General features: G+C 49.5%; 2 protein-coding genes across 7 annotated transcripts in view; one reads left to right on the top strand and one right to left on the bottom strand.

Annotated features, from left to right (window-relative positions):
- Positions 1-23,858, bottom strand: TSNAXIP1 (translin associated factor X interacting protein 1). The gene is given in 16 exon segments (XM_054840285.1): positions 1-272; positions 1,065-1,171; positions 1,503-1,626; positions 2,384-2,493; positions 3,413-3,574; positions 5,124-5,252; positions 6,531-6,661; positions 6,947-7,106; positions 8,478-8,647; positions 9,466-9,601; positions 12,005-12,201; positions 16,232-16,325; positions 17,333-17,456; positions 18,795-18,898; positions 20,626-20,716; positions 23,538-23,858. Coding segments are annotated over 16 exon segments (2,115 nt in total). The 5' UTR covers positions 23,567-23,858; the 3' UTR covers positions 1-25.
- Positions 23,859-24,140: 282 nt separating this feature from the next.
- The window catches only part of RANBP10 (RAN binding protein 10), a 76,266-nt gene continuing 73,650 nt past the window's right edge, over positions 24,141-26,756 (top strand). For 2 of the 6 annotated variants that reach the window (XM_054840245.1, XM_054840248.1), the window contains exons 1-3: positions 24,246-24,369; positions 24,701-24,955; positions 25,299-25,410. Coding sequence is in view for 4 of the 6 variants with exons in the window: in XM_054840246.1 (XP_054696221.1) it covers positions 24,165-24,369; positions 25,299-25,410 (317 nt within the window). In the remaining 2 variants the exon portion in view is untranslated. Of the gene's footprint in view, positions 24,370-24,700; positions 24,956-25,298; positions 25,411-26,756 lie in introns of all 6 variants that reach the window. The other 4 variants (XM_054840246.1, XM_054840247.1, XM_054840243.1 and 1 more) reach the window with 3 other exon arrangements.

Raw genomic sequence — 26,756 nt, forward strand, 5'->3', positions numbered from 1 at the left:
TGGAGATCAAACAGTCCATTTATTTTTAATCCTGGAAGTCTGCTTGCTCTTCTTCAAGGCTTGTCGTGCTTCTCTCCCCAGGCGAGGGCCTGGCTCGTCTCACGTCTCCAGCAAGGAGTCTCTCAAGCGCAGTTTCCACGGGCACGACGTCTTGGTCTGGCTGTTCTCTCCGGACCTGGTAAGCCAGGCCAACGTAGGTATCCAGTGTCTGATCATCGATATCGGGGTCGATGGTGCAGAAGGCGGTCTTCAGGTCATCTGCCTTCACCTCTCTGTTCAAAAACAACTCGGTCACTGCTATGCTGTGTATGTGACAGGAACGTTTATGTGTTTGTGCCGCAGTGAGAATCTGTGCTGCTGGAAATGCAGAGCAGAGCTGTATTTTGGTATTGTTACCTCTGCCTCCGCTAGTGTCCCTTTGCTTTTTAAACGTACCTGTAACAAAGACTGCCAAGTACTAAACTTCAAACTGAAAATTTAGGAACTGTTAGACTTGTGGTAACTGGGAAGACCTTAATTTCGCTCTGGTGTGCACTGGGCACTCCTTTGTTACAGAGCTACATTCTGTGCCCACCTCGGACAGGACTGAACTCAGTGGGCATCTCTCCACCTTTGGTGTTTTCACTGCTCAGTGCCTGGCACCAGGCTTTTTTCTATGCAGGGACTGCCTCTTGTTTATCTTGTTTTGAGATTTAATTATTTCTTTCAATCTGCAGTTGTCAGTCCTGTTCGCTCTTCCCACTCCTCAGAACCAACCTCTGAGGATGTACAGGCTTTTACTGCTGTTTTTGGAGACCTGAGAAGTGTTGAGATACGAGACTTCAGGTACTGAAGGGGATTATCGGTACAACCAATTTCTCTACTCACTGCCTGCCATATCCAGTCCTTTGGCTCAGGAACTGACACCGAGCGGGGTTTTGGTATTTACTGCGATATTTGGTATTTACTGCAATATTCACTGCTGGGGCCCTCTGTAGTGCATGCACTCCTGTGCCCGCAGCGGGGTTCCCTCTGCGCACTGTCCCGGTCTGCTGTCCCCCCCAGCCCCTTCCCTCCGTACTTACGTTAAATCTCCCAGCTTGCTCTTCAGCTCTCTCAGATACTCCCGCCTCTCCCTGACGTACTGGCTCCTGAGCTTTGCAACAAAAGGTTCAGTATTCCCCTCCTCATCCTGAAAGAAATCGCAGGTGCGTTAGCGCTGAACGTGGGTTCCAGTCTGGATAGGAGCTGCCCCCCGATGTGTACTAAAATAACTCCACTCTCCTAGAAATGGAATTTCCATGTGAAAAGTGGAAATAAAGAGAAAGAATATGGATAAACCCCTATCACAGAAAAGGCACAAGCTTGCATTGCCCATGTCTGCAGATGGCCTTTGGCTGTTAGAGCTTGTGGTGGGCACTGCAACTTTGTTAGTCTGATAAACCTCATTAGTCTGATAAGACTAATTTAAGCTCTAAACTAGGCTTGATCTGAATCAAAAGGAAAACTTAATATCAGCTTACTTCTTTGAATAAGGATACGTAGTCAATGAGGTCTTCAGTGTTGTCCAGCCCGTACCTGCTTGCATCGACCAGTTCTTGGATTGACTCCTTCCTTTTCAAGGGAAAAGCTTCCCTCACAGCCACGCTGTACGGAGACAGGCGACACGGACAGAATGTGGATGCCGTTACCGCACGAGCACTTAACCACTGCCAGTGTGGCTGGCTTTTAGGCTACCAGAGTGTGGGTGTATTCCATGGGCCGGATCTTCAAAATCCATTGCTTTTCCAGGAAACGCATTTTAAGGAGCACGCGCACCTTTGGATACCAAAACAAGGGCAAAGTTTTTGGCAGAGCTTAGGGCTCAGGGGAAGGTTGGATGCTGAGCCACGTGGGGAAACTCTGAATGCAACCGTGAGGGTTTGCTGGCAGCCCAGACCGAATTGGTTGGTGCGTCTGTACTGGAGCCGTGTTCCCAGCGAAGTGCTGGAGATGGCCAGTGCCACGGCCCAAGGAAATGCTGTGCTCAGTTACACTTAAGACAGCACAGCTGATCGATGAGCTGGGAGAAGACTGACAAAAGGTCACAGAAATGCTGTGTGACCGCTCATGGGAGCACTGTGTAGGGTCCTGTGTCCCCTCAGGGACTGGGGCAGGGTGCAGGGGCTGCCAGCCCACCCCGCTGCGTGCCTGAAGCACCCCAGGGTGCTCTCGGGCTGCTACTCAAACCCTGCAGTATTCACATTATTCTAAGGCTAATGCAGAGGTTAACAAGTAGAGACTCGCTACAGCCGCCTGCACAGGAATTTAAAAGAGAGAAGCCTCCTCCCCAGGCTGCGCTGGCACAACACCCGACGTGTGCCAGGCACGCGCAGAGCTTGGTGGGCAACAGTCGGCCTCTTGCCTGAACTGCTCGCTGGTCAGGGATCCGCTGTTTGAGCTGTCGTAGGCAGCCAGCTCCTTCTGCAGGTTGGAAACCAGCTGATTCTGGCTGTGGTACTGTTCTTCACCCACCTGGGAACAGGGAAGGAGGTTCACAGGTCAGTAACTGCCCCATCTGTTCCTTGGACCACCTTCAAGAGGGAAGCAGAACTGCAAAAGGACCGTGCTCACTTCTAAAACAACTTTTACCTGAGCAGCTTTTAGTGATTTTACAAATAATTATGGAAGCAACACAGCAGTTTCGTACCAAACAACTTGCTGCAAAGCAGTTTTCCCGCTGCCGTGTGCAGGAGCTCTGAGGGCAGGCGGTGAGAACGGCTCTGATGATGTGTCGGGGGGCTGGGGCAGAGGCTCACCCCAGCACATCTGGGACAGCTGTTGCACCCCCAGGTGCAGATGCACATCCAGGATCCCCCAGAATGGCAGCAGCCGCCCTGCCTGCATGGTCACGCTGGCTCCCAGCCACTTGTCCCTTCCCAAGCAAGACAGAAGACGACCCGAGGGGGCTGCGTGTCTTTGTGTCCCAGGAAGCTGGGAGCTGCGTAGCCAGAGCTCTCCGGCTCTGATGTGGAGCTGGGGAGCAGGGAGCAAGGCTGCCAGGGCCTGCACCGTGCTACGGTTCAGAAACTATGTCCTGGTGTTCACGAACACACAGAGGGACAGATCATGAGCCAGGAGAGACCTACTGAGAGAAGCAGGCCTGTGTGGTGGTGCTGCAAACACGAGCCTCTCGTCGGAGGGGGCAGACAGGATGAGACCAAGGCGTTTGAAAGAAATAGGGTCCGCTAGAAGCTCTGTGGGGAGCCTGTCGTGTCTTGCACGTGCAGCATTCCCTTCTCTAGTGTGGGTCGGTGTTTACTTTTATTCTCGTGAGAAGGTGCAGGAGGAACAGGAGGTGAAGCTGCTTTGCAGAGGAACGCTTCCCTGCCTGCTGTCGGTCACGCTAGGGGTGTCTGGGCAGAGGCGCGGCACTGGGTTGTGGGTTGCCTACCTTCCCGGTGAGTACGTCGTAGAAGGAGCTCAGGACGTGGTTCGAGCGACAGAGTCGCATGTTCTCGTAGAGGGTGTAAGACCATTCCATGGCAGCGGCATCTCCATACTTCTTCTGGAGGTAGCCGAGAAAGAACTCGGGAAGACTGGAGCGCTTCCCCATCTGCGGATAAATAACACGCGAGGAACTCCCATAAGCAGCAGAACGAAATCAAATCTGCCCATTTGATTCTAGCTCTGCGCGTGGACGTCTGTCTCTTGGGAATCGCACACAGTGCTAGTGCTGGCTGGAGCCTTCCCCAGTATTAGCTCGTTCAAAATGTTTTTCCCAGGTTTGTTTTCTAGATGTGGGTAAGTTTATGATGAAGCTCTTCTGCTGCTGAGGTCACCGATAAAGTCTCTCTTCTCCTACCTACTTCTGTGAAATGACTTGGTGCCAGCGAGGTGCTACCCCTCTGTCAGATTTAGCTGAGCTTGGCTCGTGGGTTGAGAAATGGAAGCAGTTACTGGAGAAAAGTGGAGCCAGGCAGTGATTGCAGCAACCCCATTTCCCCAGGAAACCAAGCTGAAAGTAAAAGACAGCTGCCATGGAAAACATTAAGCCATTTTGGGCTGATCTCAGAGATGTTTCTGGGCTTCTAGCTCAAGAGAACAACTCCGTAAAGTGACTCTGCCTCTCTCAAGGTGGCTCTCGTGTGACGGAGGCACAGTAACAGGGCTTGCCCGGTATCTGGGGAGATGGTATCACTTGTCCCTGACATGGAAAGAATTAACCAGCCACTTTCATTCTCTTTTTGAGTTGTATTGCCCCAGATGGGCAACCCATAACATCTGCCTTGGCAGAGAACACACACCTCACCCCTTGGGCCTCCAGTTGTCACTCCCAACCCACCCTTCTTTGCCCACAAAGAAGGGGAAATTCTTTGGGTTTTGTGTACCAAAACTTTATATTGAAAAAAAAATTATTTTTAGCCCCTGGTCCACGTTTTTCCTGCAGTGCCACTTGTTCCTCTCTCGCATGGAGCTTCATAATGGATTGGCAAGGGTTAAAATCAACCCAGCAAGAAAACCCTGGCCTTGCTTTGGCTGCACAGATGTTGCCCAAGTTTCCACCACCTAAGAAGAGACGCTGCGTAGTCATGGTGGCACGGCAGTCTGCAGAGCACCGTCACACCCCACAATAGCAGCAGCCGATCTAGCTGAGGTCTCGGGCGCGTGAGTGTGGCTGATTTAGCGCAGGGCGCCTGCTGCAGTGGTTCCTCCCGTGGGCACCCTGCTGTGGGGAGGAGGCTTCACCCACAGCTCGGCTGCTCTTGCGGCAGCTGCTGGACCACAGCAGCTTACGGCCCTCGCCATCAAAGCAACCAGAGCTGATTTCTGGTTTCCTGAACACCTCTGGATTTGCCACGGTGGGCATCAGGGGCTTCATGGGGACTCAGCTGTCCTGGCAGCAGGAGCTGCAGAAGCGTCTTAGGCTGGGGATGGAGCTGCTCCAGTTATCCGCGTGACACTGTCCTAATTCGTGAGTCGGATCCCTGGGGAGCCCTGCCAGGCACGGGGTTACCGCCAGCTGGAGCCGTTTGCTCTGACAATGTTTTATGCAGCTCGATTTGCATGAAACGCTAGGCAGGATGTGGGTGAGACCTTGGCTTCCCAGACTGGCCTGACTGTCATAGCAAATGCTGTTTGTGGAGAAGGAAAATGGGACAAACCTGCTGTTCTAGCGCAATTTTCTCCTTCCAGACATCCTTTAGGATGTTCACCACATCCTTCTTAGTCAGCTTTTTGTTCCTGACTTCACCGTCGTGCCTCAGGTACACAGGCACTGCGTCGCCTTTGCCCTAAGTGATGGAACAGAAACACAGATATGGGTAAGGCATTCGCCTCACCGGCAGCGATGCAGCGCCAGAGCTGCGTTGGCAGCATCTAACTCGCCATTAAAACGAGTCATTTTCGTGGGTCTCGTTCCCAGTACTATCAAACACATCTGTCGTGTCTCAACTGCTCCAGGGTGGACCTGCTTAAGCTGGGGCCCACACTGGCCACATTGCCTGTTCCCCACTGTTACACTACTTAGAACTTGGTTCATGAGTGGGTTTGGTTGATGTGTCCCTGTTGTGTCCGGGCAGCCGTGAGTATTCCTCATCACCAGTGTAATATGTTTGCAGTCAATAAGTTGTTTATTACAGCAGAGCGATGCTGAAGCCCTCTGTGTTGTGCTGGAAACTCTGTGGTCAGCGTGGAGCTTGTGGCTGGAAGGTGTGGGACCTTCTCGAGGTGGCAGGGAGCTGACAGACCTTGTCCTTAGACAAAATGGGACTGGGTGAGAGGTTCTGCCCAGCAAAAATAGAAGAGGAAAGATCTTCCTTGGAAGCACCTTCCCAGAATGGCAGGGCAAACAGGTCAAACTTCTGGAAAGGCTGAGGAAGAGATGTTGAAGGACTAAAGCAATGCTCCTCTGTTCCTGAGAAAACCCTTGGATACAGTTATGCTTGGTATGACGTGAAGAATCCTTGTAACGTTTCCTTGTCCCTGTATCGTTTCCCGATTCCCCAGGTGCTGGGGTGCAGCGCAATGGGACAGTGGGAGTTGAATTAACTTTCTGATGCCACGCAAAGGAGTCATTCCCTGCTCTGTAGTCTTGCTACTTACTCTTAGTCATTCTAGCACTTGTCTGAATTCATCTCATCGGCAGAGAGCTAACCTGGGAAGAAACGAATACTGCTCTGCTGGGTCCTTCCCTGGTGCTGCAGCCAGTACCGGCGGTGAGGACGGGGCAGAAGGACAAGAGTTTTCAGCTGCACGAGGCCATTAATTTCTCTCAGCCATATCGTGCAGCATTAATAAGGGGCTCTAGCCCGCTGGTAATACCTGCATGTCTGATGGTTCACGTGGCATCGCTGTAAGTCATTCAGCTGTGTCTTCAGTGTGCTCCCTCTCAGTTCCAGCTTTTCTGCTGCACCTGAGTTTCCCTAGCTTTAAAGTTTTTGGCAGTTATACTAGCAGGGAGATGAACATTGAAGACACCAGCCGTGAAAGCAATTCTCCCACCTTCCTAATGGATATTTATTACCAATTCATCTCAGTAAAAAGAAGCAGAGAAGAAAGCTTGCACGTACCCATCCAGGGAAGACATTTATCTCTTTTAGCACTCCTGTTCCTATTTCTTCCAGAAGCACATCCACCAGCTGATCGCTGGTCTTCCCCTCAGCCAGACAGCCCCACCGGGCAGCTCCACCAGGAATCACCTCTGCAACAGCAAAAAGACGCTGAGCCGCTAGAATAGAACGTGCCTACACGCACTCATTTTGTGTGAATCCCGCGAGGAGCCTTACGATAGATACCGATCTCTAGACATCCAGTTAGTCTCCTAAGATGGAATACTCTGCAAGCTCCCAAATACTCTGGGAATACTCTCCCAGCCCACCGCCTAGAAGCCTAGGAGAAATGGGGTGTTGCAGGTAAGAAATGCCCCATAGCAAAGCGTTTAAGGATGAGCTGTCTTAAGCTAAACCACTACAAATACGTTTGGCACCTGAACACTTTGCCCAGTTTGGCCGGGGCGTGCGGTTGCGCTGCACTTGCTGGAGTTCGGCGCAGAAGTTGTCTCGCTCTTCTGCCGTCTCTCTGTGGATTTCCTGCAGTGTTTCATATTCCTTATGGAGCTGATCAAAATCCTTCTGCAGGGTCTTCATCTAAAGGATACAGAAAAGAGTAACAGAAATTATCTGTCGTCAGACGGCTCCGGTGAGCGTCAGTGTAGTCCAAAGACTTATGGAGAGCTGTCCCTGGCTAATTGCTTCTAGATTGGAAGAAAAATAAATCATTTGTTAAATTTTATTGTTAGCATTTACAAAAAATTCTGGCAAAACATGCCAATGGCTTTTATACCTGTTTTTGTGTTTCAAAATAGATCTTAATCCACTTGGAGAGAGCAGGAGAAACATAGGGTTTTCTGCTAGAAATTTTACATGCATCCCCTTCAGCTCCACTATACTTTGTTTAGAAAGCGCTTCTTTTTTATATGATTTATCTTTGTTCTCCTACTACATCGTGATTCAGAGGTAATCACAGCTCTAGTCTGGGTTTTGAGGGCTGTGTCTGTATTTATTATGCCACGATGTGGGGACACGAGCAGTGGATCGAGCTGTGCTGACGGTCAGAGCCGGAACGGAGCTGCCAACGGAGCTGCCAGTGGCCCAAATGTATCTCGAAGAGCCCAGCATGGTTTTTCGGAAGCACAAAGACAGGTAATACATTTTTTTTTTTGCCTTCCTGGAGGTTCTCATCCGTCCCTTCTCACAGCTGTGCCCTAACTTTGCGGTGGGATCCAATGTGTTCTCTTTCCTCATCCTCCTTCTCGAGGTCAGGTCACTGCCACTCTGCCGCTGCAGGTTGGAAGCAGACCCTGTCCCTTTGCTGTCCTGCGCGTGACACAGCATTGCTCCTCTGCATCTCCGCTGCAAGCTAAGCAGTCAAACGTTTATTCTGAAAAGGCAGCAGACAGATACGACGTGAGGAACGTCAGTTCTTTCACGGCTGGAAAATGCATTGGTGAGCCCCACCGTTGGGTTGATGACCTTGGAGTTCCGGTAGGCCAAAGAAGCTGTTTAATATTACTGGAAAAGGGAAAAATCCAGCTAGACAGAGAAGCGTTAGTAGGCCAGCAGTGGTTTCTGTTAGCTGTGGTTTGGACAAAACTGGGCAATGTATGTGAGGTGAACCTGGGTCGTTTATTTATATGTATGATGACTTCAGAGAGTAGCTCCCGAGCTGTCATCTGTGGGCTAGCATTACTTTTGTGGTGTTAACTCAGTTAAACCTGATGTTAGGGGGTTGTGATGGTATACTAATTTTGAGCGCTCAGGCAGTCTGTGGTTCCAGTCGAATGGGAGCTTTGGGGGTTAGAAGACAGCGGCTTCTCATGTGTTTCACGTACAAAGAACAAAGAAATGCCCTAACGTGAGCTCTAGGTTTACTGAGTCCCTATCCCAACCGGATACTGAAGCATCGCGTTACGTTTGTATTTATGTGGTATAGCTTGAAAATGAGGAGCTTATGCTCACCTCCTGAAGTAAATCAGAGTATTTTTTCTCCAGTGATTCAAAATCTCTCCTGGGCACAGCATCTCCATAGTCTGCTATCATTGCGTTCAGCTTCACCTGGGCTTTGGTGAGGTCCTGCCGAGCTATCTTTAATGCCAAAGTTAACTTCACCACATCTTCACCCTTGACGTCTTTAAGCAACAGCCTCATGACAGTAAAATCGCAGTTGTAGCTTTCTAAATTTAAATTCTAAATTTTCTAATTTAAGCTTTTAGACCACATAACCCCAGAAAGCGTCAGCAAGAGCTGAATGGGTGTAGGCTGGATTGTTATTAATAATAGTCGGGAGCATATTGCAGCGTTCACATTCCCACCTGCTGTCCTGCCCCTCTCCCGTGCACACGTACATATTCAAAGGCTGGGACTTGGTTTTGATTAATGGAAAGGATCCCAGGCGGAGAGCCTCAGGCAGGTGCAATGGCTCAAGCAGCAGTAGCACGATGGATGCCTGTGACCCAACTGTGGATCAACGGAGATCATGCACTCAACAGGTCCCTACCACCATGAGTAACCTCAGTGCCTGGTATTTTTGACCCCTGAATTTCAGCAGTTTTGTCCATCCTTGTGGACAGGCACCAAGCCGGCAGCTGTGGCTGGGTAACACGTGCTGACAGTTGGCACTGGAGTCAAAAACCATAAGGAACCTCTGCGCTGGGCAGCTCCTGCCTTCCGTTTACTTGTTGTGCTAAGCAAGAGCATACAAGAACACAGGCAATGACTTACTGCATCAGCTCAGACTATCGGGTACATCCCTGCCTATTCCCTTTCCTACCCATTTATGGACTTTTTGGCCATGAATTTATCTAACTTTTTTTTTTTGTTTAAAGAATCAAAGCATATCTGAAGATATTTCAGAGATACTCCAAATTTTTACTGCGATGCTGTACCCACGGCCGTGCACTTGCATCTCCGTGCAGGACAGGTTCTTACAGAGACCTGCTCTCTCTACCTTGGACTTGGTGGCGCGTCCTGTCCAGCCGTTGGTTATGCATATCATTCAGTTTTGCTAGAAGCATTTTGCGGGCACCGTACTCGTTGAGATAGCGAGCATACTCCTCAGCTACGCTCGTCCGCAGATGCTCCACCTGCAGGAAACGGAGGCTTGAATTGATTGGGAGCAGAGCGTGAGTGGGAACTCTTGGACTGGTTTAGAGCAGAAACTAAGGAGCAGAGAGTGGGATAATGGGAAAAACTGGAGCAGGAGAGTGGGCAAGTGATAACACTATAGAAAAGGATGGGCCGGATAGAAATATGATGGGTTCAGACTTGGAAGTAGTGTGCAAAAAGGTGTTCCACCTGAGTGTTTAGCCTTCTAGAGAGTGACTTATATGCGTTTCGTGATCTGAGTTACACCGTTTCTCTATTGTAAGCACATATCTAGAAACCTTCCAGCAACGTATTCCATCCCCGTTGCTGGTCACACAGCAGAAAAAAGCTGCTACCCTTCCCAACTTACTCCACGGGAACTGGTGACAGAAATGTATCTTGGGTGGCAACATGGGATGGTATTTGTGCTGTATTTTTAAATTTTTGTTGTAATTTTTAATTTTAATTGCATTTTAAATTAGTGGCGAAGTACAACTATCAGAAACCTGGAAGCCTAAGAACTGGGATTATGTGTAACACCGTAGCTTGTTCCCAGGATGCGCATTTCACTACGTGATCACACCCTGCCACTGCCAGCGCCTGCCTGGTCCGCTGGATAGGGAGTGAGTCAAAACGTTCCTTTCCTTGTGGCTCAGAAGACAGTTAGCCCTCAAGGAACTCTGCTGATTCTGATGAGAATTCTGAATTCTGCTAGTCTCCCAAAAATACAAGCCCTCTGTAGCAATGCTGTTTTGCCTGTCTCCCTACGCCATCAGAGCCACAACTGCGCTGCCACCGGCCAACAGCTCAGCAGCTCGGATGGATCTTTCCAAGGAATTTTTGACCATCTAACTGTGTCACAGCTAGAATATTTGAATGCTGTCTCAAAAAATGGAATTCTGGTTTGAGCAGAATCATTTTTCCCAACCTCCTTCACCCAAATTACAAAACTTAAATAGCCCAAACTAGAATTTGGATTCTGGGCCCTATTCTTAGGTAAGGCAAATATAACTGCATAAATTCTCGGTTGCTCCTTCCAGAGAAGGTTCTCTATGGCTCTATGAAGCACTGAGGCCTGTGAACACCAACAAGTGGAACTGGCTAGTTCTAGGACTGCAAATGGAAGAAATATTTATGAGCATTTTGATCTAGCTAGTGAAACCAAAGCTTCTAAGGTTCACCAAGTGCTGGCTAGAGGAATAAGGAGCCTACGTGGTCTGTCCTGAAGCTTGTTCTTCTTCACCTTTACCACTTAAACTAGTGGATGAAAGCAAGTTCAGGTAGAGTTCCTCATCCTGTTATCACACCTCTGACCACGGCAGAATTGCTGTGTGACAAGGACAATTTGTTTTTTCCTCCTGCTCATTTTTCACCAGGAGGATGGTACAACCCTGGAACAGGCTGCCCAGGCAGGTGGAGGATCACCATCCTGGGCGGATCTCAACACTCAAGCCAGACAAGGTCACGGCTGATCTGATGTCATGGAGGCGATAGTTCCGCTTCATGTGGGAGGTTGGGCTGGAGACTCTAGATGTCCCTTCCAACCAACACTTCTTTGATACTTCCTGAATTAGCTACAGTAGCCGTGAGGGCCCCAAGAACCGTAACTGTCCCGATCAGCCTCAGCCAGACCCTCCACCCACACACGTCTGCCCACAGCCAAGGAGCTCTGTTTAAGCTCAGGCCAAGGCTTTTGGCCGTTGTTGAGCTACATTGTAGGCTTATCTGCCTCCAGTCCGGTCTCTGTGCCCTCACAGGACCTTGGACTGATGTCGTAGGTAGCTCTTCTGGATGGACCCCTTTGGATGTCTGTTGCAGTTTTGTCTCCAGTCCTGACTCTGGCCCTCAGCTCCTGGCTCATCCTTCCTCATGCAGCAGCCCTGCTCCTGTCGCTCTCCAACAGGAGTATCATTTCAGCCTGAGCAGCTGAAACTGCTCAAGAACTGTACAAAGTGGTAATTTAAATTGGAAAGACCTAACTAAGCTTGCCTATAGATAGCAATGCGACTCCACCGGCGGCAAGATGAACGATACGGATTTAAAGATGCTAAGGGTACAATGCTGTAAAAGAGTGCACTTAATTTTACGTAAGAACTTAAAACATTAGTACCAGAAAGAGATCTATTTCCTCCCCTGCCTTCAAGTGTGACTGTGCAAGAGCCAGATAGGACAAGAGATACACGTGAAGACTTCTGACAGCGGCGACACAGCCTGTCCCAAGGGAGCAGGGTATTTTCTGGAGCTGGCCAAGATCCAGCATCACCACCGTGCTGGACATTTAGTGCCTGCTCTAGAACTTCTACTGGCACTGAAGGATGAGCAGCTGGGAGGTAAGAGATCAGAGGAGCAAAATGCAGCCCACTGAAGTTGGGAAACGGTTGACTCGTCATTGTCTAATTTACCTGAACCTGAAGAGAACTCTTTTCTTCCTTCATGTCGTCAATGAACTTTAACAAATGTTGTTTCTCTTGCTTTAACATATTTATTTCATCTTTCTCCTTTTCCTGCAGAGCCAGTATCTGCTGGGTGCACTCCTCGGACATGGTTGTGATCATAGCCTTCAGGGGCTCTAGGGCACGAATTGTCTTCTTCTGATGAGCTAAAGAAAGCAGAGGTGAGTTCTCACAATGAGCAACAAAGCCTGAATTTTTTACTCAGCTGGGGTGTTGGATATTCAACCCCGAAACAGCGCTGGTGGGAAGTGGGACTGAACACGGCGCTTTCACTGCTCGGCCTGGCGAGTGCCTACGGACATGGAGTAGTGTCGTTTGGGACTGCATCCTGTTGTTTGTCCAGCTGTGCATGCGAACTTCATAAGGATTTCTGATTTCAGCTCATGCCATTTATCCTGGTTTGGAAAACAAAGGATGAACAGTATTTTATTTTGTTTTCTTGAGTATTTAAGGTTTTGGTAAGACATAATGAGCACCGACGGCTTTACCGTGTTTCGTTAGGCGGGAAGCTGTCACCATTTAAGCACAGGCAGCACGTGGGGCTAAAGATAACCAGTAATTAGTGATTTACCCTTTTTTGTGAAGGCACGTTCTTCAGGAACTTTGATCTGCTCTCTGCTCCCCAAATGCATGGTTTCCTGCAACCTTTTACATGCAAACGTGCTGTCTACCCATCCTCCCCTCTTTTTAGGTATGCCTTGACCTCTCTTCTTTTGCCTTTCTCTCCAGTACGTCCAGTAAAGAACTCGCGTGCGCCTCTTGGCTTTCTCTGCTGTACCGTGTGCTCCTCCCTCTCGGCTGTTTCCCCTTTACCTTGCATTAGATACTTACCTGAGGGACCTCGCGTGACAGTACTTGACTTGGGTCCCACATCCTAGTTACAGTTACGTGGCAGAATTTCATCTGATGCCATCTCCATGGTGCACTGGCTTGTTTTTATGACTGGATGGAATTTCGCCAGGAGAATAAACCGATCAAAGACAGGATATGGTGTGATTCAAACGAGGCTGTGAGCAAGCCTCATCTTGCTTGTGAATAACTGCGTTATTCACCAAAGCTGTTCACTCCCTCTCCTGAACAGAAGGACAGAAATGCTGGTGGATGCTGAATAATCTGACTTGGAGGGTATTTTCCTCCTCAATAAAACCCGGTATTTATGTTGAAATACTATGCGACAGATTTTGCATTGTAAAAGTTCAAACGGCTGTATAAATCTAAGAACAGGAACTACTTTTCTTGTTATACTTGGGTGTGAATTTCCTTCCCACGCTATAACTGTACCAAAGGTTTTGCAAAACTCTTTCACTATGACACTTGTGTCGGGACACGAGATGGCAAAAATTAGAGCGTTGCCATGGGGATTCTGCTGCCGTGCTCTTTGCTTGCTGAGCGTGAGCTAAGAACACCGCGTGAAAATTTCAGCAAACTTGTTGCAAGGCGTAGTTTGAGTCTTTCACATCTGACTCCTGACCACAAGCAAACCCCTTTAAGTGCAATAGTATTTTTAATTGTAGCTGCCTAGTATGTCAGAAGTTAGAGTACAACAACTCGCTGGCTGCCAAAGCGATTATTTCGTAGCGTGGACGCTGGCCAGTGCCATCTGAGAACATCAGCGCTCTCATGACCTCTCCCAACTCTCCCCAGGCCAGGAAAGGACAGACGTGCTCCCACTTGGAAAGAATTCAGGCTGCAGAGCGGCTCATTGCGCACAGAATTGCTGGATGGACCCAGAAGTCTTAGCACCGCAAAGGAGCGAACGTGAAGCCTCTGTGGACGTCGCAACCTGAGTGGTATTTTAATCACAAACCGGATTCGGCTGTGATAACATCACTGCGAAGCGAAGAGCTACCCTGGCACTCAGCTCTGTCTTAAAGGAGCTCCCAGCAGCACAACCTTTATCTCGGCCCAAGGTAACAGCCGTAGGGATTTGATGGCTCTACCCTCCACAGCGATATTTGCCAAATTCTGCTGAATACCTTCACGTTCACGTGGATTTACGCCAGAAACAGTGACGTAAAGCTCAGCACCACCGTAACACCCAAAGGAGCTGCAGCTGTATGTCCAGGTCTGGCAGAAGACGGATAGTTGCAAGCAGCCCGTACGGGCTGCACGTCCCCGTTCCCATCAGACGCAGCCGCCTTCTCTGCCTCCGTGCTCAGCTATGCACGTGCTAGCTACTTCGAACGTCCTGCTGCCACAATGATGCAGCTAAATATGCGGCGTAAGCAGTACGGGTTTAGGACAACATTTAATAATACAATTTTTGGCTTCTTTTTTTTTTTTTTTCAAACTAGGTTATTCTGACTGAACTGGGAACTAGCAGATTGAAGGGGAGAACCCACCCCGGCAGTGGGTGCCGTGGCGAGCTCCATAATCGACGTACAGGCTGAGATAGTACAGAAACTCTGACTAGGGCAGGAAAAACAGAGTAAGACAAAGCTGCTAAATCAGACTACAAAGATAATACCAGTTGGTTGAGAAATACAATACTGTGGTGCAAAGGAAGTTGAGTTTCAGGTTCAAAAGGAGCTGAAATGCTACAGATAGAGTATGTACGTTTGGTGGAGCGATGAGACATCTCTTTAAGCAAACTGTCCCATCTATTAGCTCCAAAGCTGCACCTTAAGGCTCCAAGCGCTGTGGTGAGGGACTATAAACAGAATATAAAATTCTGACGTTAAGAGCCATCAGAATGACCAGCTCTCACAGATTTTAAAGAAGTTATTTTTGTTAAGCACAGTCAGACACAATTGAAGAATAAAGATAGGTACTTAGGACTGCAATGCTACAAATCAGTGAATTTCCTTCCTTTTCTCTTTCTTTTGTACTCCTCCTGCTCTCTGGTGCTTGCTTTTGTCTCTTCCCTAGCACAGACGCTTTCCTGAGCAATTCAACTCACTAAACCAACAGGAAACTTTGCAGCTCTCGGTCTTTGTTTTTCCTGCTGGGTGAGTTGACTCAGCTCACAGAGGTGTCCACTCCACCATGGGGACGTGGGACCGTGGTGTTTCCGTGGCTGTGAGCTGTTGGATGAGGTCACTGCTTCCTCGGCCAGGCAGGGAAGCTGATGTCTGCGCTCGGCAGGGAGGAGGAGGCCTGGAAATCACTGATAGCTAAGGCTGTGGGCTGGGGTTAACAGGGGAGGGATGTCACGCAGGCCTCATTAGCAAGGTAAAGTCCGTAATTAGGAAAATGAGTTTGACCTCAATATACAGAAAGGTGGGAGGATCCCAATCCCAACTTAAAAAACAAAATTGTTTTTGTTTTATTCTTAGAGCTTCGAGTACACTTGTTACCATGGCACATTTGTTCACTGGCATTCAGTTGATTTCTAAAAATAAAGCTATTGTAGAAGATATGTTTTGCTGGGTATCCAGGGACTTCGGAGAAAAAAAAAAAGGAAATATCACATCCAAGCAATACAGAGGAAACAGTAAATAAATGCTTAAAAAAAAAATAGTCTCAGAAAGCAGTGCAGTATCAGCTTCAGCACGGACACCAGTATTCTGTCTGGGAGCCGAAGCAAAGAAATGTCTGCTAACGAGTTCTGGAAAGAAACTGAGTTTTAAAAAACATGTTTTTATACAGTGATTAAAATTGACTTATTTACCTGGTTGAAGGATATTGTGCAAAGAAAGATTTTTGTCCTTAATGAGGGACTATGATTAGGTAGTCCAGGTAACCGGTACTGGGATAAAGGATATATATCCTTCAAGAGACCGTCCCAGTAGAAAACTGTTGACATCTGATAGCTGCTCGGTGCCCAGTGTGACATGAGCTCCTGGTTACAGCCTATTTCTAGCCCTCTGTGATTGTTTACAAAGTACTGGTATCACTGGGGCATCTGAGTGCCAGGCAGTTAAAGCACCCCAAGAATGGACAGGGAACAGCCAGTTCAGCGCTCTGCCCTGCCTCGCTTCAGGAGCAATCCCGGCTTCGAGTTACCACAGCAAGTGCGTCCAAAAAAAAAAATCTAAAATATTATAGGGAAAAAAACCCCTCCAACAACTTCATCTTATGTAGGAAGGAAACAGACCTAATGGACCAGAAAGCTGGCTTTACCAGTTGACGTCTGTTTAGGCTGTTCATCCCTACAGCTATCTGACACAACTGAGCTCCGTAAAAATGTGTCTCCGTTCATGTTTTTTCCCCACAGGTGAAAGTCCAAGAGCTTACCCAAAGTAACTTCGTATTCATTCTTTATAGCTGACAGCAAGGGCTTGTAGGTCTTGAAGTTGTCTATGAAGAATTCAAAGATCTCTCTGTAGGGCTGAGAGAAGAAAGAAGCTTAAGAAAACATTCAGTGGCCCATTTTTGCAGAATTCAGAGGTAGCTGGTTTGTCCAACACTCCCATGGTGTACCTGGGCCATGGGAAGACTTCACTAGCAATAAGGAATGTTCTCACTGAGTGTATCTCACTATTACATCGAATAAAACACATCGTGTAAGACAGTAAAAAATACTTTCAAAGAAAAACCACGTTTATGAAACCTCTGTTTTCTCTTGCTATTAGTCACTCATTGTTTCCTTCCATTCTCTTCCATCTACCACCTCTTTCCCCATCACTACAGGATTCCTTTGGGAATGAGAATTTGAATTAATTAGTGCAGAGTAAATCACATCCACACTTCCCATGGTCTGCATAAACGCTCTAATTGCAGGATATTACAAAAACAGGAGTAGCTACTCCTACTCTGTCTGTGTTTTAAATTAAAGTGGTGGTTCTCGATATGTCCATGAGGTGTGTCCTCAAACACTCGCAACAAATCCCCCAGGATCAGACCCATTAGAAACTACGAATTTTGGGGATCCTGATTAGGCTCAGACAAGAGCTCAGTGACAAAGCCCCTTCCTGTCACATGCAGAAACCTAACTTCAGAAATGAGAGGTTTTGCAGTGAAAATTTGGGAACCTACACGCTTGCTGCTTTACGGGTTTAGGCAGGAATCTTCAGGAGTTTAGTGTGTAAATTCTGTTTCACACCCACATTAGATCACCATGTCTTTTTGAAGGCTTGGGCTTTGATTTAAAGATGGAAACAGTTATAGAAGATGTGGAGAACACAAGATGTGAACAACCCAACAACTCGCAAACAATAGCAACCCAACATATAAATAAACTGTTTCCCTGCAAGGTCTCTGATGTGAGCTGCCATCCCACTTATCCAATACTACCCGTAGGTGCCTACTTGTCTCCTCTACTTTTTCCTTTGGATGGCCAATTTAAGTCATCCATCTCAGCACGGAGTTTCAAGTCAAGAGAACCTTGCGTCAAACCTGTAACTTCAGCTCTTGGGAGTTCTTTTTAGTCAGATCAAGAGACTGCAGCTCTTTCCTTAAGTAGGACTCCAGTCGCTCCAAGTATCACAGCTTTGGAATGGTGCGAAGGACCTGTTTATTGCTGCAGAGACACAGGAAAAGAATGGACGCGTGAACTTATGTGTGTCATATACGTAAGAATGAACTCATAATAAATCAGCTCAAGGTTCTTGGTTTTCTTCCTACTGCCCATTGCTTCACAGCAGGACTTTTTTTTTTTTTTTTTTACTGTAGCACATAAATTTTCTCTCAAAGCATACAGTGGATGATTTAAGATTCCTTGATGGAGCAGAAATCTATTCAAGACATTCCGCTATTACTACTCTTCGAGTTTAAGAACTTCATAATGCTTTTTGGTATAAAAAGCCAGGTGAGTGGGTTGTCTGTGTCAGAAAAGAATAAATACTGATTATGTTATTTGAAATGTGTCAAGGAAAGCAGCTGTTTGAAAAAAAAAAAAAAAGAACTCAGTACATATCCTGAGATTCTAGGTTCCTCAGGAGATTCTAGGCCAAATGTCCCTTTGCTGGATGGTATCATCCATATTTCATATTAAAACCAGCCAGAATTAAAACTAAAAAGCCCAGTTATCCTTATTATATCATCCACAACGGTGTCCTGCAGTCCATCGGAGCCCTGAGTCTACCAACAGGCTCTGGAACCTCTTCCCCTCCCCCTGGGGGTTTGGGTGCCTGTGCTGAAGGGGAGCTGGGAGCCCCCAGGGTGACAGCGAGGCAAGCAGGGACAGTGACCTGGCAAGCAGGGACAGTGACCTGCCCAGCCTGGCACGAGGAATGCCACAGGACTTGGACAAGAGTCGCAGAGCAGGTCCCCGATGGTAGCCAGCGTCATCCATCGTTCAGCGATGGTCAGGCAAGTCCACAGTGATGAGGAAGGTCCGACGCCAAGCTGGGATGTCAGGTCAGCCAGCCAGGGTCAGAGAGGTACGCGGCACGTGGCTACAGCGTAGCTCCAGCGAGAAGCAAAGGTGGGTGCGCTGGGGTGAAGGCTTCTCACACGGCTCTTCTTACCGCACCCGGTCCCAGGTTACCCGGCTGTGCCGTATCGAAACCGGTGTAGAGCCCAGGCACCCGGGCGCCTCGGGCTGGAGAAGGGCTTGCAGAGCCTGTTGGTGCACTGGGGCCTGACAGGATCCTACGTAATGTCGGTCAATGAATCATTAAACGATAGCACTTTCTGGTAATGTTTATACTAAGCATAACTCGCTATTACATAAATACTCAACATCTCCTGTAGAGCTACTCGTCAGAACCAACGATGTCATGCTGAATTCTTGTGGGGTAACCCAACATCATTGTTCTACCAACGCTGGAAGAGGTTCTGCTCTGTAAGGTCTTGGTTTTCAAAAACTGCTTCCAGCAAGCGTGGTGACTTGCCCAGCGGTACCGGCTGAACTCACCCGGCCGGTCTCTCCTCTGGGGCACAGCAGGGTTTGTGACTCCTTGGGACAGTCTGTCTGGATGCAAACGCAGGCCAGGTGGACCAGTGGCCTCTAGCAGAAAGCTAAGAAGATGGAAAGGAGAGAATCCCTTTGCTGTATCTGAGCACTACAGACTCACAACAAAGAGCCAAAATCAGTACAACTGCCTATGAGTACAGTCAGACAGAAAGACAAGGGCCGTACCCCACAACTCCTCAGCCGGGACTGACCACGCCTAAAAACCAAGTAAACTTTTTCTGTTCTTTGAGGAAATCATCTTCCCAGACTGGTTCCATTTGTTAAACACCTCTGACCGATCTCCTGGGTGCTATTCATGCCGCCTAGATGACATGATTGTGAGAAAGCGTTCACATCTTTGGGTGAAAAATGATTTCTTGGTCTACCCTGGGACCACTGGAAACTAAAGCATCGCACAACCAAAGCAGAATTTTGCATTAAACCAGACGAAACACAAACCGACAGGTTTGACTTAGGTCTTGTTTCCACTAGGGAGTTTTGCACTGGGGTGTGCCCTAGTAAGGGCACAGTGAGCTGCGTTAACTCATTTAGATAATGAGTTTTAAATGCGGGTTGGTGACCCTACGCAAACCAGCTGGATTTGCATCAGCATAGAACATAACGAAATAAGGTCTGAGGAACAGATTTAGGTCTGAGGAACAGTAAAAAAGAACGTGATAAATGAATTTTCCTTCAGAAACTGCAAGCTCCTCTGAAAGCAAAATCCTGTTCTTAATTTTAAGGGTCTGTTCATTTCTATCTTGGAACTTTCTCAGTGTTTCTTTGGTGGGGAAAAAAGCTAGCTATGCTGGATTGCTCTACTTTATCTTCATTATTACAACCAAATAATTAGTATGCGATTGTCCGATACAAATCCCTCCCTATTGTGAATGTAAAATTTACCAAAAAAAAGTTAATCATGGGCAAACAGGAGGGTTTGATTTTCAAAGCCCAAACTTCAGACTGACAAAGCCTTGGAACAGTTACACGTAAAGCCTCAGGAGTTTAACTGTCCTAATTTCAGTGCAAGAAGCAGGAAGATTACATTGGAGAAACAGTACGATTCCAATTTGCTGAGAGTTGAAAATCTTCGGGACGACGAGGAAAGTGCTTACAGAATGTCCCAGCTCTAGGGACGAAATAATACTTTGAGATCGCGTGCTAATGGAGCACATACGGCTTGTCATAGAAGTGGCACATTCCTGAAATACAGCCAAAATGGTAATGAAAAAAAACCCCAACAAAATAACTAACATATGACTTTTATAGACCTTAACCTCCCATTAGTTTGTTGGTATACGCATTCCTGGAATTTATTTTCTCATAATTTGGATATAGGTTTTTTCCCATGCTGGTTTATTTTATTTACTAAGACTGATAAATACTAGGGAGCAGATGTTCCTGTAGGATGCTCTTATCCTATGATTAAACAGCATGCGGTCATGGGTTTTCTTTTTTTTTTTTTTTAAACTACATGGGTCAAATTCTGGCTTCAGTATTTGGCAGTGCGTCTACTCAAAAAGCTGCAGCCAAGAACAACGTTTATATTCCTCCTCTCTTTCCTCCACCCTTAAAAATGCAGTAATTAAATCACAAAGATGACATCTGAATCTGAAATTCAAGAGCTAGCAGCAACATATATATTTTAAATCTATATATATTAGAAAGATTAAAATGATTAGAACTTGCTTGACTTCCTAATAGTTTGGGATGGTCCCTGGGCTTCCAGCAAGATTCAAAGTTGACCAAGTTAGCTAAAGTTTGGATGTTTCACTGGAATTCTTCAACTCACCGGAGTCTTCCGTTTCTTGGACAGGATGTATTTCAGACGGTTGATACGTGTTTGGCAATCTGGAGCCTCAGAGGAAGATTTGGGAGCCGTCCTGTGCAATGGCAAGAAAGAATCTTTTCATAATATAGAGAGTTAACTAAATATACAGTGGAGATTGAGAGTCTGGCTCATGTGCACCTGAGGTCAACAGCCAAACATGACGTGCCCGATGGATGAAAATAGCCAACAGGCTAACGTACAGGGAGGGACCGATGGAAAGATGTGTGGTGCAGCTGAACTCCAGGATTTGTGTTTGATAACTGGCACGACATTTGGTACTTTCCTTACTGCCCCCACAAGAGCGACCAGGCTGAACCCTGCGGCTGGGCGAGCCTGAAGGAATTGCTCTTCTGAAGAGGAGAGTCTGGAAACAGAGCTGGGAAACCTGTTACCCGTGGGTCAAGAACCGGGATCTGGGGTCCCAGAAGTGCCTGCGAAGCCGGTTCCCTGGGGTGGCAGCGGTGCCATGGCACGGTGGCCTGATAGCAAACCATGGAACAAATATAACCAGGAGCTCTCTTTCCTAGACTAGAAACGACGTCCAGGCTGCCTCCTGATGTCCAGGCAGCGTTAGCTCTGCCGTGCGCCAGACAACTCTCTGAGCTGTTTCGGTTTGCTAATCCGAGGGAAAACCTGCAGTTTAGCCCGACTGAAATGATAACACGTGGGGGAGCGATTCTGCAGCTGGCAGGGAGGATGGAGACGGAAACCCCAAGCAGCTGGGTCGGCTTGCCCAAGGCACCACACCTTTGGGTGAGATTCCCTGAGACACCAGGAGCTGATCTAACAGCTTACTGCTCTTGAAAAGCCACGCCATCTCCTCCTCCTAGCTGTATCTTCCCGCTGTTCACCTTGTGCTGCCACCGCTGCTCATCAGACCCCTTTATAAGCTGCTTTAAGTCACCACCTCAGCAGAAAACTAACCCAGGGTCATCTCTTAATTTTGCTTGGCTATCAGCAAAGCGAGGATTGTACCTGGTGCAACATGCTTTGGTGGCACAGTTCCACCAGCACGTGGAAGCTCGTGCTGCGTGCCTGGCTACAGGGAGGCACGGAAAAGCACCGGCAAGCGGGAGCCATGCCTGAGAAGATCAAACTCCACTGGCCAGGGACACTCCGGGACCAAGGAGCAGGATGAAGTGCCCTCCGGGCGGAACTACAGAGTGGTTTGAAAATCTCCAGTAGGTAACAGACCATTAAACATAGCGTAACTCGTGTTTTAGGATCTGAAGGGCACTTTTCATGCATTTAAACCAAGTAAGGTCCCTAGCTATCCAGAAATGCATCTTCTTCTTATCTGCAGCTAAACTCACGACCAGTTTGATACTCTGAGTACTGAGCATTCTCTGCTTCCATTCGCTTTCATAAAAGCTGAGTGCAGTAACCATCCAAGAACGTATGTCTCTTTTTTTTTTTTTTTTTTTTCCCCCACAGGATGGGATGTTAAGGTAACGGCAGCCTTTACAGCCACATCCGTCAGGTAGGCCGTCAGTACACTACCAGTCACGACAGCTTTTCACCTGGCAAGAGAAATGGGAAGGTGCCTGTTCCCAGACAGCTACGTTAAGTGGAAAAAATAAAAAGCACCTGGAACTTTTCCCATGAGTGAAAAAGATTGTTAGCTGGGCCGTGGCACAGCCTGGATTTGGAAGCGGTGGCTTCTTCAGCATTGTGAAAGCTAGCAAAATTGAAACAAGGAAAACTTGCTTGTTTGATGAAAGGTACTTCCCAGGAGCGCAAAACATACAACTTCAATATAATCAAAGTTGCTTTTACTACACATACATTTTCTTGAATGAACGTAGACTTTGCTGTCCCTGTTGGAGCTCTCTGCAGACAAGGCAGTGACAATATGCGTCATACAAGTCTGAGATCCGAAGATAAAAACCTATCTGTGGGTATAAACTTGGCCTTCGCTGTGCTGGAGAGAGGCTCAAGACACACAGAGGAAAGTAGGTTTGGCCACGAACACTCCAGACTTTTCCTTTCGAGGCAGCCCAGGCAGACGTCAGAGCCTCCGGCCGGCCGTAGTTACCCCGACCAGCCTCAGCCGAGACCCTCACCCACGCACCCTCTTGCCAGTTGGCCTGGGAGCTCCACGTGAGCTCAGGCCTGGGCCTTTACACCCCGCCTGAGCCACTCTGTAGGTGTCACTATCTGTCACCCCCGTCTCCTGGGCGCGCCTTGGCCCTGCGCTGCGGCCTTGTCTCCAGTCCTGCCGCCGAGCTGCTCGCCCCAGACCCGATCTGTGGGTACGTGCCGCCAGGGAGGGCCCTGCCCGAGTCTTGCCCTCCCCGGGAGCAGCCCCACGCTCTCAGAAGCGGGGAGAGACCGGTGTGCCAGAAGGCGTCATCCCCTCAGGAAAGGGAACGAAAGGAGACCCCGGCTTTTATAACTAACCGGAACAGGGCATTGCTGGTGGGGACAGGTGCTTTGATAACGGAATGGTATGGAAAACAGCTAGTCGGGAGAGGCACCGCTTCCCAAACTACAGCCCGCCAGACACAGCCGCTATGAACAGCGGCCCTTGCAAGGTGACTACCGCAGGAATCCCTCGGCAAGTTCCTCGCTCCGCCGTGAGCGAGTGCGGCCCTTGCGACAGAAACGTTGTGTCCCGAAGCCCACGAGCAGTTCCTGAAAGCCTTCCCCACCGCCTGTTCGCACCCCCCGACGGGCGGCTGCGCTGAGCCGTGGCCTGCCGCCCCCGCTCGGGCCCGACGCCGGCTCTCGGCGGGCGGGGCGGGGTGACAGCGCCCGCGGCCTCCCCGCCCGGACGTGTGGCAGCGCCGGGAGGCCCCGCAGCCCCGCGGGAGGGGCAAAGGCAGGGCAGGGCTCGGCTCTCCCCGCGGGCCCGGACGCCGATATCCCCTTACCCGCCCGGCGGAGCGCGCCGCGCCGCCATAGTCCGCACCGCCCGCGCTGTTTACACCCGTCGCCATGGAGACCCCCCCAGGCCCCCTCGCGTGCCGCCATAGCTGCCCCGGCAGCGCCTGACGCGCTGTTGCCGCTCGCTAACCGCGGCGGCCCCGGCGCGGCCCAGCTCCGCCCCGGCGGGAGGCGGGCTCCGCCGAGCGGGCGGGCCCGGGGCGAGGCCGCTGGAACGGCGCTGCGCGCCCCCGTGGCGGGGCGGCCCGATACCGGCCCGTGCGCGGAGGCGGCCGGCGGACGCCGGCAGGAGCGGAACGGCCCCTGGAGGCCGCGCTGCCGCGGAGCACGCTGGGAACGGGAGTCCCGCGCCCCGCGGCGCCCACCGGAGCCGGGCGGGGGGGGTGGAACACGCTTCCCAGCGTGCAGCGCGCCGACGGGAGGGGCGGGGCTTCGAGCGCGGGGCATTTCGGGACTTGCAGTCCCAGCGAGCGCGGGGGTCGGGCGGGCGGGAGTGGCGTGGACTCCGTTTCCCGTCGTACAGCGCGGCTCCATTGTGGCCACGCTCGCACCCCATTGGCTGGCGGCCGGAGCCGGGCCTCGCTCCCCGCCCGGTGACACAAAGCGAATCCAAGATGGCGGATGCGGGCGCGGGGAGCCTGCACGGGGGGGACGCGGCGCTGCCGTGCCCGCCCGAGGAGCAGGAGCTAAGCCAGCGCCTCCGCCGCCTTTACCCCGCCGTCAACCAGGAGGAGACGCCGCTGCCGCGGTCCTGGAGCCCGAAGGACAAGTACAACTACATCGGCCTCTCGCAGGGCAACCTGCGCGTCCACTACAAAGGTGCCGGGCTGGGGCGGCGGCGCCGGGTTCGGCTTCGGCCTCGGCCTGGAGCGGGGCGGTCCCGGCGCGTCCTTTGGCCCGGCGGCTCCGCGGGGCCGGTGGGGCGGCGGGCTGGGCCGGCAGCCGGGGCCTCCGCTGGGGCGGCCGCGGGTCTGGCAGCGCCGGGGGAAGGGGCCGGGGCCGGGGGGAACCGCCGAGCTCCGGCCGCGGGGCGGGCTGCCCGGCGTGGGTGCCGTGGCCGGAGCCCAGGAGACGCCGGGTTTTCCCGAGGTGGTCGGGAGCCGAGGGCTCGTCCCCCGGCGGAGCGGCCGCCTTATATAACGCTTTGCAGTGTCACCAGCCCGGGCCGAGCGCTCGCTGTAGCCGGATCGCCTGTTTACTCCGTCATCCTCCTTAAAACCCGGCCGAGGGCTGGGATGGCGTCGAGACGCCGCGTAACTGGGGCTTCGGCTCCTTGAGTTTACGGAAAATAGATGCTCGCAGACTTGTAAGACTCGGGGAATCACACCGCTGTTTTTCTTGCTCGCTATTGGAAGCTGTTCTCCCTACCACCCAGCGGAGAACCGATCATTCCTTTTCCTGCCTGGTTAGTAAACACTGATGTCATTCCCCTCTTGTGTAATCATTTTTGTCTTCTGTTCGGGTACGTTGGTCTTCAAATTATATACGTGGGGAGGGGGAGAGGTAGTACCGCGGGTCTTTCTCAGTGACTTCACAGTGAAAACGAAGGAAAAAACAGGGTGCTCGTAGTGTAGGGAACGTTCGTGGTGGCAGCGCAGGGTTGTGCATTCTAGTTCCCTGAAAAGTGTGCTTTAAATTGTTGGATATTTGTCGAAACACATCCCCGCTGTGTTCAGAAAATGGTGGTTTAGGTCAAAACGTGGGAGAGTTCAAATCCCATCGGTACTTACAGTTCTGTTCTTTCCCAGGTCACGGTAAAAATCACAAAGATGCTGCCTCAGTCAGGGCTACGCACCCTATACCCGCAGCCTGCGGCATTTATTACTTTGAAGTGAAGATCGTCAGTAAAGGTAGAGATGGGTAAGTGCCTTATTTGAATCTGATGCTTGGTGATGTGTATGTAGCAGTTCTGCTGTACTCTGACCTCCTTTCCGGAAGGGTGAGAGGTCCCGTGGCTGCTGGGCGTAACAGGCAGGTACATCAGGAGGTTAGATTCTCTCGGTTACTAGATGTAACTGTGGTAGAACGCACTGGAAGTAGAGGCACTTATGCAGCTGCTTTCTGTGCTGTTTGATACAGGCAGATTTACAAATTTAGGAAACTTTTAGGTCTCCGGTGTAATTTACATTCAAATAGTTTTTCCTCTTGCTAGCTAGGTCTGGTCACACAGATTTCTGGAATTATCAGAAGTGAAATGAAATAGAAGGGAGGAACCTTGAACTTAATTTTGGACGGTTAGAGAGATGTTTGCTTGGTGAAGAGTAGTCATAGCGGTACTTGAGCACTGGAGGAGAACTCGTGAGGCTGTTTTTTTAGAATCCCCGAATGCATGATCAAGGAAAAGACGTTCAAAGTGAGGGAAATGAGATGATTGATTGTGAATATAAGCTGGAATCTGTGCTACTTCAGTCTAGGATCTGAATTTAGACTTGAGTCATTATCTCAGGATAGATCGCATCACAGAGTATCGTGACAGGTAACAACTGTGGAAGCTTGGGAGACTGCTGGAACCAGCAAAACGTTTTTCCTGGCCAAATCAGGTTTTTTGTGGTAATATTTAATATTGTAGGCTGCGGTTGAGACTGCATTTGCCCTATCTGTCTATACTCCTTTGAACGGTAGCAAGTGGAAGAACTGCAAAAGCAGCAAATCCTGCCGACAGCATTCGAAGCAGCCATCCCTTACTAGGCGGCACCTCAGCGAACTGAACGGGCATCTCATCCGGTGTTGCGGTCACTATATTGGGCAGGATTTTGAACCAGGATGTATGCGGAGTTCCTTTAAAGCAATATTCAAGATGTTGGGAAATGTGGGAAAGCCATCAAGGGGTATTTCTAACAAGGTCTGGGTTTCTACTGCTAGTGTAGATTTAATTTTTAATCGGTATAAAGGTATCAGCCTGCTCTGTGTGTGTGTGTGTGGCATTTTGCATTGCTAAAGGATGAGTATTGCAGGTATAGCTGTGCAGAAGGGAAAGCCGCACAGGTATAGAATGTAATTAATTAGTCTAATCCTTCAAGAATAACATTTGAACTCTGGCCGGTTTAGGGGTCTTAGGGCAGAGCAGCAAACATTCCTACAAAAAACCAAATTAAAGTCATAACTTCTCACTGTTGAATTTTTTTGCTGTCATTGTTGAGTTAAGAACTGGCCTATTTGTAAAGGGATTTGCAAAAAGGATCTTGAATTGTGCAGCATTTAGGCTG

The sequence above is a fragment of the Grus americana genome, chromosome 13 (assembly GCF_028858705.1).
Source record: "Grus americana isolate bGruAme1 chromosome 13, bGruAme1.mat, whole genome shotgun sequence".
Taxonomy (NCBI): Eukaryota; Metazoa; Chordata; class Aves; order Gruiformes; family Gruidae; genus Grus; species Grus americana.